The 14,460-nt window shown below is 39.9% G+C and overlaps 1 protein-coding gene across 8 annotated transcripts in view; it reads right to left on the bottom strand.

The window, feature by feature from the left end:
- SECISBP2 (SECIS binding protein 2) overlaps positions 1-14,460 on the bottom strand; it is a 38,580-nt gene that overhangs the window by 19,625 nt on the left and 4,495 nt on the right. Inside the window, exons 3-10 of one of the 8 annotated variants that reach the window (XM_069573890.1) lie at positions 12,634-12,883; positions 12,293-12,416; positions 10,868-11,097; positions 7,630-7,711; positions 5,877-6,044; positions 3,103-3,225; positions 1,700-1,789; positions 296-428 (exon numbers count right to left, since the gene is read on the bottom strand). In XM_069573890.1, the coding sequence (XP_069429991.1) occupies positions 296-428; positions 1,700-1,789; positions 3,103-3,225; positions 5,877-6,044; positions 7,630-7,662 (547 nt within the window). In that variant the 5' untranslated portion in view covers positions 7,663-7,711; positions 10,868-11,097; positions 12,293-12,416; positions 12,634-12,883. Of the gene's footprint in view, positions 1-295; positions 429-1,699; positions 1,790-3,102; positions 3,226-5,876; positions 6,083-7,629; positions 7,712-10,867; positions 11,098-12,292; positions 12,417-12,633; positions 12,884-14,460 lie in introns of all 8 variants that reach the window. The other 7 variants (XM_069573882.1, XM_069573885.1, XM_069573886.1 and 4 more) reach the window with 7 other exon arrangements.

Genomic DNA, 14,460 nt, shown 5'->3' with positions numbered 1-14,460 from the left:
GGGCTTCCCTGGTGGCTCAGATGGTAAAAAATCTGCCTGAAATTCGACCTGTGTTCGATCCCTGGGTTGGGAAGATCCTCTGGAGAAGGGAACAACTACCCACTCCAGTATTCTGGCCTGGAGAATTCCATGGACAGAGGAGCCTGGCAAGGCTACAGTCCATGGGGCTGCAAAGAGTTGGACATAACTAACTGACTTTCATTCATTCAACTTTTGATTACAAGAGAAGACCGTTACAAAATAGTTATCTGAAAAAGACGTCAATTATTTATCTGAAATGAACAAGCTCTTTTACCTGAGAACACCACTGGTTTGGAGGACTGCTTTGCATTCGGGGAGTGCTGCTTCTTTTCCAGTGCGGTTAGCATTCCTCCCAAATCCAACTGTACTGGAATCTGGCTTTTCTTTCTACTACTTTTAAAATTATTCTAAAAAGTTAAAAATCAGAAGTTTACTCATAATACTTTATTTTACAAACTGTACTTTTCATTTTATAACAAAAAGCCATATAATTAAGGATAAAAAAAGACAGATACAGAGACTATAAAAATCTTGATATTAAAAGTAATTAAAGAAAAGACCCATCAATTCCAAATTATCTGCCACTATTACCACCGAGGTTGCTTATTTCCTTCTCCTTTCTTAACACGAGTTTAATTAAGCCACTGGCATTTCTGTTTGCATCTCCATTATGAATAAATAAGAGCATACACCTACAGATAAGGAACAAAGGCTGGAATACAGTCCCTGGCTGCAGAGTCTGCATGAGGCTAGCTGGTTAGGACTGCTGCCTCACTAGCGCCTTTTGCCCTCCAACTGCCTAAGTGAGCAAAGCTACCTACCATGAAATCACAGGGGCACAGCAAAAAATGTACACAAGTCCAAAGTATTAAATTTAGGCACAAAGTCAGATATACTCTAAACAAGTGTCGTTTCTGAAATAACTGCGACATGGGTTTTGAGACTATATAAAGGCTGTATGGGCATGTTGTCTCTGGTGCTTTAGTGCCTCCACTCTGGCCCTCCAGCCACTGTTCTCTTCCCTGATGCCAACGTCACACTGGGTGAGCACTCACTGCAAGAGGGGAGTGCTAAGCACAGTACCGGCACCTAGAGACCTCTGCGGGACGGAAGATGCCCAAACTACAACATGGGAATGCAAAGCTACAGGGGTAAGAATCTTACTCTTCATAAATGTGAAAAAAACCACCCCGCTTTGAGAGGCAAAAGGACAATGAAAATGCTCAAAGTACACAAGTTCCCCAGCTAGATTATGAACTACAAACTCATTCCTGAATCCATAGTGGGGCTGAGGTACAAGGAGATTCATCTCTTTCTCTGATCCTGACTACTTGACTATGCTTCTGTCAGACAGAACTGCCTCACAAAAGGATTCTTCTATTTCCTGAATACACTAAGTTAATGTTTTTTCTTTAAATCAAATTTAGACAAGCAGTATGTGTTCCCCTCCTTTCTGATACAGCAGTAACCAATCATCTAATTTCGAAAGTGAGGAAGCAGTTCTGGCTTAAGAGCAAGTTTGTTTCAACACCCTGGATATGGTTCCCCAGTGAAGAAATCAGAACAAAACCACCTGTGCCCATAAAGGAAGACGTCTGGAAACGGGGTTTTCTTGAGAGTTTTAGTTTAGCAAGAAAAGTTAAGCCTAAACCAATTGTGGTTTCAATCTAAAAATTACCTGTGGCTGCTGTTTAGACTGAAATTTCGGTGACTCTACTCTGTCTCTTCTTTCAGATGCAACTGCCAGATTGGGAAATTCCTCGGCATCCTAAGTAAACCACATACCCTTTAGCTCTTCACACATCACAAGAATCAGATAAGCCCAACTACAATCTTTTCTTTGCTCGTATTTTCTTTCCATAAAAATCTCCCATAGAAGTGCTCAAAGTTATTATTAAAAAAAAAAACAAAAACAAAAACTAATGTAACTACTTTGGCTTTATTTCACTTTTAGAACAAACTTAAAGACCTCAGTTTGAATGCCCCTGCCCCCAGAGAGCGCGGGGCCTCAAGGATGAGTTCACCAAGCAGTCTACGAACTGCCTCTAACCATCCTGGCACAAGAGTATTCAAGCACCATCCTTCAACTATGTTTTCTTTAGGGAAACCATCAACTTGGGACACAGGAGATTTAAGCATCCTGTCCTGTGTGCTGATCCTAGGTTAGAAAAAACAAACAAGTCTCTAAACAATGTTTAAATCATTTAAAAATGTTTAATGTACTTTTGTCAATATTTTAGGCACCCTGGAGAAATTATGTGAAAAATGAGGGGCGGAAACATGACTTATTTGTTGGCCCAAACAATAATGCTCTAATGCAGTCGCAGGTTTTCAAATAGGCAATCCCATTATTCTCAAGGAAATGTTTCAAAAGCCCTGGGAGCCCCTCAAGTTTGTGGGAACACCTTGGGCTTGACCCTAAGTTGGTGGCCGGGGGGAGCACTGCTGAGACCCTTCCTGTCAGCACCAGGCTGTTGAGTCTGATAATTCCCAACCCAGGAGAAACATAATCAGAATCCAGGATGGCTTCCTGGAGAACAAGGACATTCTTGGAGTATCACAGGACAACAATTTAAAGCACACTTTTGGAAGCTCACGATACTCTCTTCTTGACCAGGGCCCACAACAGATTTATGATATTGTAAATTTCTCTCTATAGTGGAGCACGTTATAGCAAGACATCTAAATAGAAAAGGAGGCCCTGCAGAAGCAAGCATGCCAAAGCAAAGGAAAAACAGGTCAGAAGACACTGAGGGGTATGGTATATATTAGTAGTATGGCATACACACCGCTAAATTTCAATAGAGGCGGTTTTGTCTCTAGACCATTCATTCATTCTTTTCAGATATTTACTGAGTGCCTGCTATGAGATGGGCACTGTGCTGGAGACATCAAATTGAAGGACTGAAGAAAATGGGTGATACCTATTTTTTTAGCACTAGGAAAACAATTATTTTTTAAAATGTCAGAGACTTTTTACTTGGGCAACCAGTAATTTCTGGTTCTTAATAGAACCTGTATTTCTATTAAGGAAGACCCACTTATTATATCATACAAGGTGAGTAATAAATATAAATGTACTTCAATCCTTGGTGGCTCTTGAACTGTCAGGACTTCATATTTTGATTTAGATTTTTCTTTCTTTTTCTTATTCTTTCTTGAGGCTTCATTTTGCTCAGGATTGCCACCTTGTGATGCTTTGGACTAACAACAACAACAACACAAAAACAAAAAAAGCAAAAATAATGGTTTTTAGAGCATTCAATAAACATTTTAATTCCATGCATCAGAATAAAATTAAGATATCAAGCTGTACAACCACATGGCAACTTTACTCAGACTTACTCCCTATTTTCCAAAGAGCCAGCATTTGATAGAATGATTCTGAAGGAAAAAATCCATTAAAGCAGATGCCACAGCCAACTGTGCAGAAACAGGTGGATTTGGACCTAAGTTTTCAGCTTGAGGAGGTCATGATAACGACCCTACTGATGTCAACCTGAAGCCCTTCCATGAGTCCAGGTGTGCCACTTCCATCACCACAGCCCAAAGGCGCCTAAACCTGACTGTACCTCAGGATCACCAATGTAGCCTGTGACTCAGACCTCTGTCTGGGCTCATCCCAGACCTGCAGAATTTGACCTCACCACCTTCACTTTCCACTCAGCCCCCTGGCCTTTCCTCAATCAGGTCAAGTATGCTTTAGCTTCAGGCCCTTTGCACTTAACACTCACATAGCTGGATCTAGACTACCATCTACTTCCTCATTTTAGCTCAAGAGTCATCCCACCTCTATCTAACCTCTCACTCTCCATCGTCTTTGGAGCACTAATCCCCATCTGACAAACTCTGTCTTGGTCTGCAGACAGCTAGTCGCTCTCCAATAGAATGGCGGCTCTAAGAGGACAGGACATTTTTAATGTCTGAGACCCTGCTTTTCCCCAATGAGACCTCAACCTTCAGAGGTAAAAAGTCTCAAGAGATTTTTTAAAAAGAATATTTAAAAGAATAATTATTAAAAAGAATATTAAAAAGAATTAATTAAAAAGAATATCTACTAACCCGGAGGGGCCATCCATGGTAGCCTGCTAAGTGAAAAAGGCAACTTTCATATGTAATATATATAGAATTATCCCATTACTGTTCTTAAAAAAAAAATTAAACTAAATAAACTTCTTTATTTATTTCTGTTTTCAGGAGCCCTAAGGTGGAACAGAGGGTTGCCTAGGTGATTTAGCAGTAAAGACTGCATGCATCACAGGAGATGTAGGTTCAACCCCCAGATCAGGAAGATTCCCCAGAGGAGGAAATGGCTACCCACTCCAGTATTCTTGCTGGGAAAATCCCATGGGCAGAGGAGCATCATGGGCTACAGTCTGTGGGGTCGTGAAGAATCAGACGTGACTGAGAGACTGAGCACATCACCACAAAAGATGGGACAGACAGCAGGCTGCTAATGAAGGCTCTTGGAGCAGGGGGGACCAAAGGGCTATAGGACAAGGACCTTTTCCATAATTAAATCTTTGTAATATTACAAGTGCTTTTTCAGTAATAAAAACTCACAACACAGACAGTTTTAGAGGGAAGGGGAAAAAACAACCAAAACATTAAGACCACAATGCAAAGTGATCTGGGTCATAAGATTACCAGTGATCTTCATTTTCTAATCTTTATTTTGGAACTTCTTAACAATAAACTTCTCTTACACCTTTAATTAAAAAATAATTTTTATTCAGGTCTAGCATAGTCTCTTACTTCTCTGTACATTCATTCCATTAATTTCTGAGTTTGATACTGAAACTCCAACTAAAAATCTTAATTTATCTACTTAAACAATTGTAATATATAATGGGAACTATATGTAACTTTGTTCTGTATTTTCCTAGTCTCTTGTAAACGTGTTACCATAATCTCGTAATTTAAAAAATAAAAAAAAATAAAAATTTTTTTAAGATGCTAGGAAAATAAAACAAAATCTGTTAACTCTTAAAGTGTTAAATGCTGGTTTAGATGGTAACATGGTGGCCTGTTGTGTAACCTGTGCCCAGATGTTGATGGGGCCTTGGAGCTGGCCAGTCTCTGTGTCTACTTGGACGGGGTCTCACCACCAGTCTAACTTCACCATTAACTGTCACCAGCGCAGATTCCCTCAATCAACCAAGCATAAACACAATTCTTTTTTGTGTGGGATGGTCTAAGATACTTTGGATACTGAAAAGTATCCCGATACTCAAAACACTAGGAAACCAGTACAAAACAAATACTACCCCATACTTCAATCTAAAATAATGTATCAGTATAGAAAGAAAAACAAGAACAAAATCTAGCCTCCCCTTATAAAATGCTCTTCAAGAAACAAATCTAGGGATTGAAAAATAACAGCTTAAAATTATTTGAACTGAAAAGGAAAAATGAATTCTGAAATGCTATCTTACAGTAAGTAGGCGGCAAGTAACCAAGAATCAATTAGCATACTAGATAACTGCAAAATGGGGCATACAATTATTTTGCTATCAGTACTTGTAGCAATGTAAATTCAACAGACAAAAGACTGCAGTAGTTTAAATACCAGAGCATAAGTTTCTTCCAGCATCTCTCTTTTAAAGAATTCAAAATAGTCACTGACATTTTAAGACCACAGGTCTAAAACACACATCCTCATTCACGTTTAAAAGGGATCACTTGTGCCCTTCAAATACTTGTGTCCCTCTTGAAAGAAGAGTAAGACCTCAAGTACAACCAACTCAGATTAGTGCCTATAGTACCGAATGAAACACCTTCATTGAGGCTTTCAGAGAGAAAAACTATCCAGTGAGTGGTTCAGGAGAGCAACATGAACAAAGTGTGTCGCATACCTTTTCAGTAAGATGGACAACGTGTTTCTCTTTGTAGGGAGGCTCCAAAGATAAAACTTCAGAAGATGGCATGCTATCATTTTTAGGATCTGCTGGTGAAGCAACCATCTTTAGGTTTATCATGGAAGTAACATTTTTAGGGGCAGGTGACAGTTCTGTAGATAATGTCTGCCGAACAACATAACCCATTGGTGTCCAAGATAATTCTGCTCAAAGATAACCAAAATTGTTGAACAATTCCAACAGTAAAAAGGAAATTCCTTAGAAATTCCAAGCATGCATTATATGAAGTACTCAAGAGCATAGTTAAACTAAGGTACTGTTCAGAACACTCTAGGAAACTACAGTTTCCATTAAATTTGCTTTTCTTCTTGCAACATGCAGGCTGAATTAACTTGAAAGGGGGACTGACTATCCTAGGATCTGCTCTTTTTAACTTGGGGGTGCAGGCAGTAAACAAATAATAGTTCCCATTAAAAAATAATAATCCACAATACATCCACATGGCAAACACACAGAAATACTGAGCTGAAGATCAAACTATGGCCCTACTAACCTTGATGTGTACTTTTAAACATCAGAAGTCAAAGATCACTAGACTTCAGCTACCAAAGTAACTGGTAATTTATTTCTTTTTAGAACACAGGCATAAGTACAGCAACACTACTCCTTAGGTGCTCATGAAACTCTATACACAGACAAAACAAAAGGACACAGGCAGGTCATGTCAGCAGCCTGTGGCCACCCCACAGTGGAAAGACAGACTGTTCTTGTCACCATAGACCTACACATCTTCACAGCAGCTGCTGAAGTGAGGATCTTGTATTGAATCACATATGTACCAAACATGCTAACACCACAGGGAACACAGCTGTGCATAAACCAAGAATAATTGTGTAAAAAGATCTGTTAGGACAAGTTACCCACAAAAATTTCAAAAGCAGAATCTACTGAACTCATTCCGAATATCTCACTTCTGCACCAGGCTAGGACAGACCAGCAGTTCTCAAAGTTCTGAGACTCCCAGGACCCTCTCAGGGGTCCAGAGTCAAAACTGTTTTCCTGATAATAGGAATGTGTCATCTGCCTTCCCTACTCTCTTGCTCAGAGAGGTACAGTACAGTGGGTTTAAGACAGTATGACAGAGAACAGTGAAACAGCTGAATGCCAAAACAGATCTCCTGAACTGAGTGTTAAAGAGTTGTTAAAATGTAAAGGCTGCTCTCCTCTCCTGACTGTAACTTTGGGAAATGGCTACCTTTTAAAATTAAAACATGCTATATTAACCTGTAATAAGTTTACTGTTACTTTTAAGCAAATTAATAAGTATTTTAGTACTTCTCAGTTTTAACCCTCAGATTTTACAAACATTGACAATTATCCAAATAAACAGACACTCTTCGGGGTTTCAAAGGGTATTAAGGGGTCCTAAGACCAAAAACTGTGAGAACTACTGGCATATGAAATGCTTAAGAAACTGGTCATTCCTGAGTTCATAAAATGTCTCCCTTCGCCTGATGAACATTTCATTGACAATTCCTTACTTGTATGTAGTTTATATTCCTTATGCAAGGAAGTGGAATCTTACCCACTTAACTTCAATCTTCTAACAACGATGCCAGTTTATCAACAACCCATCAACTCCCTTAAAGAAGGCCTTAAAAACAGAAACATTTCAACAGCACTAGCCTGAAAATAAACTAAGAAAATAGACAACTGATTTTCTAAAATAGTATTTGGTAGCCACTCTTACCTCTTGTACACGAAGAGGGACTGGTAACAGCATTATCGGTTACAGACTCAGTCCGATTATTATTTTTCACCACTATTTCACCCTAAAAAGCAAACCAGTTGTTTTCTTACTAGTTCAAACTAAAAATAATCATTATTTTAAAAACATATAGCCTCCTTCACCATTCTTAAAATCTGCAAAATATAGGCTAATTAAAAATTCCAAACATGTAAGTACGTAACGTGCAAAGTTAAATTACTTTCTTTCGCCAAATCTCATTCCCCAGAGGAAAAACCACCCATCTACAGTTTAGCTACTAGCATCTTAGCGTTCCGTCGCTTCAGAGATAAACATCTGTGTATCATTTTAAATGGATCTCAATAATGGGATCACACCACACCAGAGTATCAAGTTAACATAATAATTTCCAAGTCAGCAAAGATTCTTAAAAGTCAAAGTGCCTGCTATGAAAGGAAAAGCTGTTTTCATCACACCCCCACACCAAAGCTTAAAGAAATATTCCTGAAAATGTCCACAAAAGCAAATACAAGTCTTCGAATGTGTACTTCCTTTTACAGACAGAAAGCTGCATCATGCATGGAACAAGAGGAACCGAATGACACTCGGGGACAAGAGAGTATATTAAGAGAGACCTCAAAGTGACCAGCAGCACCCAAGGCGAAAGGAAACTGATAAACTAAGTGGCTTTAAAATAAATTCTGAAGTTCATATGCTTCAAAAATTTACCCATTTTACCATTTCATCTAAGCTTAGTTAAAAAAAAGAAATTGCGCAGCAGCTAAAACTGCTGACTGCTGAATACGCCTTGTGCCACTTCTCTACCTAGTAGAAACCTGGCAACCTCAAAGAGCTGCTTCAGAACCATGGAAAGAACATGCTCTGTAACTAGGGCAGAAAGCCACCATTTTCATTAAAAACAAAAATACAGTAAAATCCTCCAAGGGATATCTGCTGATTCCTGGCCCCACAGCAGAGCTCACTAAGAGCCTGGAAATGCTTACATCGCCCTGGGCCCTCCTGCCCCAGGACTTCCCCAGGCAAGGACCCAGCACTTCCCTCCAGAGAGCAAGCATGGGTTCCTGGGTTGGCAGGTATCACTTGCTAACCTGCAAATTCCAAATCACTGCCTGACACAGCATACAAATCTTGCAGGAGGTGTCGCCTAGAGCGCCTGCCCCTTTGAGGGAGTCCGGAGCTGTTTGCTTCAATCTACTGGGGGCCTGAGGCCCCACCTCTGAATAGGATCTTGATAATTTCAGCAAGTTACCTCAAATAAATGCAAGACAAAGGCCACTAGGGAAGTAAATTTTTACTTTCAAATGAAGCATTTCTGGAAACTGCAAAGGTATGGGGAGGTACAGAGTTAGGCAAAGAGAAAGATGCCATTCTCCCTTCTATTGGCACTTTTCTCAGCTTCCAAAACACTGGGCTAGTTCTGGAGGAGGTGATGTGGCATCAGCATAGCTCTGTGGAAGTGGCTACACTCTGAGAAACAAATTCCCTTCTGGCCCCATTTGTAGGCTGCTGTGTTCTCTAGGGGGTTCCAGATAGACACAGTATATAAACAAGTTAAGTAATCAAGTAAAAATTAAATCCATCAAATAAGAAAATAAATGATTAAAATGCAGCCTGCTCTTTGAGTAAACATAATGTTTATGCTCACCAAAGTCAATGAAACACTAGAAATGGCTTACCTATTCAAGAATGATTAAGTAAATTATATGTATCAATATCAGAGATTCAATGCAAGTTATATGTCCAAAAACTATTTAATGATATGGGAAGATTACCATAAAAGTTTTAAAAAATTCAAACAGAAACTTGTACGTATGTATTCTTAATTGAAGGGAATGCCCCTCAATTCCCACAATGTCACACTAAAAAAAGGCTAAGTGCCAAACATGGTTTGCTCTTGGTTGTACAACTTTAGGCAGTTTGTTTTTTCTTAATATTTTTCTGGTGTCCTGTTACTAACACCATGAGGAAAAAAAGTTTCTTTTTATGGGAAAGTTGAGGAAAAACAAAACAACTCCACATACAATTCAAGAGTGTGAATATACAAGGCACTGAGTGTGTAAACCTCCCCACACAGCATGAGATGCCCTACTCGTCCACATGTGCAGTACTCACACAGCAAGTGAGCACGACATAAAGCGTCAGCCATGCCCCTGCCCACCCTGGACCCTATGTTCCCTGTACTACTTTTGTGAGAGCTCACAGGCTTGGAATTATCCACCGACCACCCACGACGAAGGCATGGCGCCCCTCAACTACTCAACTATTCTATACACCCAGCCAGGGCCCAGAAAACAGCCACACAACTGCTAAATGAAACAGTGATTTTTCTATATCAGTCAACCAGCCTTACTTATCGCCACCATGTAAAAGGAAAAGACCCAGGTGGGACAGCCTAAGGATCGACATGTTGGGAATGATTTGTTTTCAGCACATTATATAAGCCGCTACCACCAAGTCTTCAGAGGCTTCAGGATCCAGGCACCCAAAAGCACTAGGGCAGGAAATGTAAATTCTTTCTCCATTCAAAAGGTATATGAACTGGGAAGCTCTGCTTTCCTCATTGTTTCCTCTTTCTCCTTGCCTCTACACAGGAATGGGCCTCAATTTGTCAAAAGCCATTTTAGCAACTATAACCCAACAAAATTTTTTCCTAGAAATCTCAAAATCTGTATGACAGGAAAACGCTTCAATCTGATGGACTAAAACTTGAGATCAAATACTGAATACAGTGCAATTTAACACTTATTGCAGTGAGATTTTCTCTAACATTGACAGGACAGAGGTACAGATAAAACTGCCTGGGAAAATCAGAAGTTACACTGTGCAGTTCTAACATTACTATTTGATTTTAAAAAATACTTTTCTCTGTACTGAAAACAGTGTCATCAGAATGCAACGGTAGAAACATTTTCACAATGGGCTATGGAATTTAGTTGAACCAACGCCAGACTCTTCTCCTCCTGAGGCATGGCAATGCTTTCTAGCCACCAGACATGAAGACACTTGCTAAGTGATTCTCTGGAAAGAGCAACACCAGGTGTTACAGCCTGACCATAAACAGCTGCAACAACACAGAAAGTCACCTAAGCGCACTTAAGAGGCCCCTGCCACCCCACGATGTGAAGTGTATGTAGTGATTCAGGTGATGTCCTTGCATAACTGTCCATCACTGAGGGGAAAAGAAGGAAGAGGGGAACAAAGAGCAGGAGGCTGCACTCACCTCTGATAACCCTGCAGAGGGTGTCCCCATTTCTCTGAGAAGAGAAATGTCAGTAGAGGTGGAGCGTAAAGGCCCCCACTTGGGCTGCTTTTGTATCTTTGGTATCTCACTGTTCTCTGGACTCTGCAGTTCAGGAAAATCCAACCTGGTAAATCCAAACTCAGGTTTGGAGGCAGATCCACTCTTTTCAATGATTCTGGATTTCCTGTCTGTTCGTTTATAATAACCATCTGCATTTACAGAATTAAAAGTAAGGGTAAAAATTTAGAGGTTGTTTGATGACCTGTACTCACACTTCAGTTGCAGTGTAAGAAGTCTATTTCTACTGATGCAACAACATATTATTGTCCAAACAGCCTAATTTTTGGTAGCGTTGTTAACCTCTGAAACAGTGGAAAACATAAATGACCATGGGGGTCACCAAGCAGAAAAAAGCAACATGCTGCAAATCTTAGGAGTAATTCTCAACTGGATGAAATAGTTACCTTAACCTGATTGTGCAGCTGGGCATTTCAATTATTCTCAAAACACACTTTAGAGTTTTGTGAGATTAAGGGGACTCTTGCGAATTTCCTTTAAATAATAAATTTTCCATATTTTAGTTTGCTGGAACGAACTAGAGGAAAACAAGTATTAATAGAATTAAACTTATAACCTCTCTCCCACCTTTCTCCTTCAAATGCAAACGCATGATGCCGTAGGTTACAATTCCATAAAGCCCCAGCATTTTAAAAATTGTTTAATTATAAGGCTAGAGTTATTCCAGTTAACTGTTCAACTCTTCTTTCACATTACTATGTACCAGAAGATTTATAAATGACATCAACACAAAGAGAAAATGTTATGTATCAAATAACAGTAAATTACACAAATAAAATGACAAACCATTCCCAGTAAGTATACTATTACAGAGGTTTTAAGTTATTACATAAATAGATGATGGCTGTGATCCAGGTGCAATAGTAAATAATTAACAGGAAAAAAACCCCAAGGTATCATGTATAATCACTAACTTTCAACCAGAGCCTGGAACAGTTGTTCTTAAGCCCAGAACAGATATGTCCTTTGAATAACCATCCTGCCCTGTGTTTGGTATTGTTCAGGATGGGACTTAAACTGCAGTCAACTCTCTCCCCTACCGAAAAGTGTTCCAACAGAAAAGCAGAGAAGCTATTTTAGGGATCAACATGATCAAATACAGTACAAGGATATGGCTGCAATTCACTATTTAACAAGTGTTTTGAGGTGGCTGATTGTCACCTACTTGCTACGTGATTTTACAGAAGTTCTTGCATAAGACAATGTAATATCATCTTTGGATAAACTCCAGGATCCCACAAGAAACTTGATTGCCTCAGTTTTTCATGATGACTAAGCCAGTAGACAGGGTAGAATAAGATAATATACAGAGTGTGTTATTTTTACCTGATTTCAAACTATTCTCAGCATGAATGGACACACGAGGTGAACCTTTGACTGATTTTAAATCAGATGATACAGGTCCATCAGTCTTCTTACTGTCAAACTTTTGTTCATCATAGGTTTTCTTCTGCAGGAAAAATTTAAAAATAACATTTTTGAGAACACAATCACTATAAAAAAGGCTTGAATTTGCAAATTCATAATTACTCATACATAACTCAATCATTTTTTTAAAAGGTTAGATGATATCAGATTTTAAATACCTTAAATAATATGCAAGAACATGCCTGTGTCTTTATGTTTTAAATGCTAAAGTGGCCAACAACACCAAGACATTTACAGACCTTAAACACAGCTTTTGTGTCTTGTGGGAGAGGGCACGTGTGCTCACTTCGTGGCTTCACTCTTTGAAAACCTCCAAAACAACTGGGTTGGCTGTCATCATATGGGGAGCCAGGCACTGGGCAAACATTTTGTGGTGACTGCAGGGTGTAGGGAGAGTAGGCATATGGATGAAGAGGGATCTCAGCAGAGAAATATTGAGATGGAAAAGCTGAAGCTCCAAAAGCCATATCATCAGTATAGAGTTTCTGTCTAAATAAAAAGGGTAAATTTTAGTTGCAGATTTCATACCACAAACCAAGAAGCTTAATATTTTATAATAAACAAACTTTAAACATACTATTTTTGAGGTCATTCTTTCTAGCACTGAAATATCTCTAATTAAAAACCAAATAAAACTCTGAGCACTTCTTCTTAACCTGCAAAGAAAGATGCTGACCTAGTTCCATTTTTTTCATTACGCAGCTGGAACCTCCATAACAGGACCCTATTATAAGGAATATTAGAAAAGCCCAAGGATGCGCCAGCAGCTTTCCACTCTCATGCTGTCAAATATTCGGAAATGCCTCACTCCAGCAACCCTGACCAAAATTTAAGCCATCTAGACCACTCTCTCAGCAGAGGGGGCTTTTATAGAGCTCCCACTGCCCATCCAAATCCCACCCTGACAACCTCCAGGGACTGCTCCCTGAGGCCTCTGGGTGCCCGCAGACAGCCTGCCCAGCCCCTTTCCTGTTCCAAGCCAATGCCACACCCTGTGCTCTACTGACTCAGGGGGCTGGGACCACTATGCACAACATGGTCCAAGAACTACATGTCCTGCTAGTAAGATGGAACTGTCTGTGAACACTGCCACTGCCTCAACTTGCTCAAGTCGCAAGGCTGGAGCAAACTATAATTTAACACTGTTGTTTTTTTTTTTTTTTTTTTTTTTGGCAAATTTAGTACAAGGCCAGAGGTTTCAACCATTTTGCAATGAAGGTTGATACAATGATAAATGCTAAGCAACTGACTTAATACAAATCACAGTATTCTCTTTCCCACAAATAAGCACCAGCAGGTGTTTCCATGACTTTCCAGGGCTTTGAATTATTTGTAGCAAATCAGTGAAATCCTGAAGTGTAGGGTCCACTGAAAGGCAGGGAAGAGTCAAAGCTAAGGATAATACACCCTATATGATCTTCCAGTTGTTCGAATGTCAGGAGATACAAGCACAGGCACCAACTAGTAGGATTTGTATTTCCACTCTGCTACAAGTAAGAGTCTACAATGAAGAAGGAAAGGAGTCACTATAGACAGGCTAGACCTGTAACACACTGACAGCTGCCAAGTCTCCCATGACCTCCTTCCTGTCAGTCTCATTAACCTCTACTACATGGTATCTACTTTCATCACACCACTTGAAAAGCTCCACTAGCCTGGACTTGACAACCTCTGCCCTCTCCTTGCTCTCACCCATCTTCCAAAGGTTCCTCCGTGGCATGCTCCCCACTACACTCTCCCCACCTCACCTGTCAGACTCACTCTGAGCCAGAACCTCTCCTCATTTTGCTCAGGACTTCACTTCAACATACTCGAATTCCAGCACTTTTATCACCTCTAGGCGTCTATCTCCAACTTACAGGTGATTTTCACCCACCTAGCATGTACAGATCCAAAACATAACATATGATCCCCAAACCAGCTCCACTGCCAACTTATGCTCTCACAAACGATTCTAAATCTTTCCATGTATTCAACTGGAACTAGCTAGGATCTTTCCCACCAAAACCCATATGAACCCTTTTCTCCTGCAGAAGGTCTCCCTGTATTTTGTTCTCTACTTCCAG

The sequence above is a fragment of the Ovis canadensis genome, chromosome 2 (genome assembly GCF_042477335.2).
Source record: "Ovis canadensis isolate MfBH-ARS-UI-01 breed Bighorn chromosome 2, ARS-UI_OviCan_v2, whole genome shotgun sequence".
Lineage (NCBI taxonomy): Eukaryota > Metazoa > Chordata > Mammalia > Artiodactyla > Bovidae > Ovis > Ovis canadensis.
Note: the sequence above shows the minus strand (reverse complement) of the source record. Positions and strands in the feature narration are given on the sequence as shown.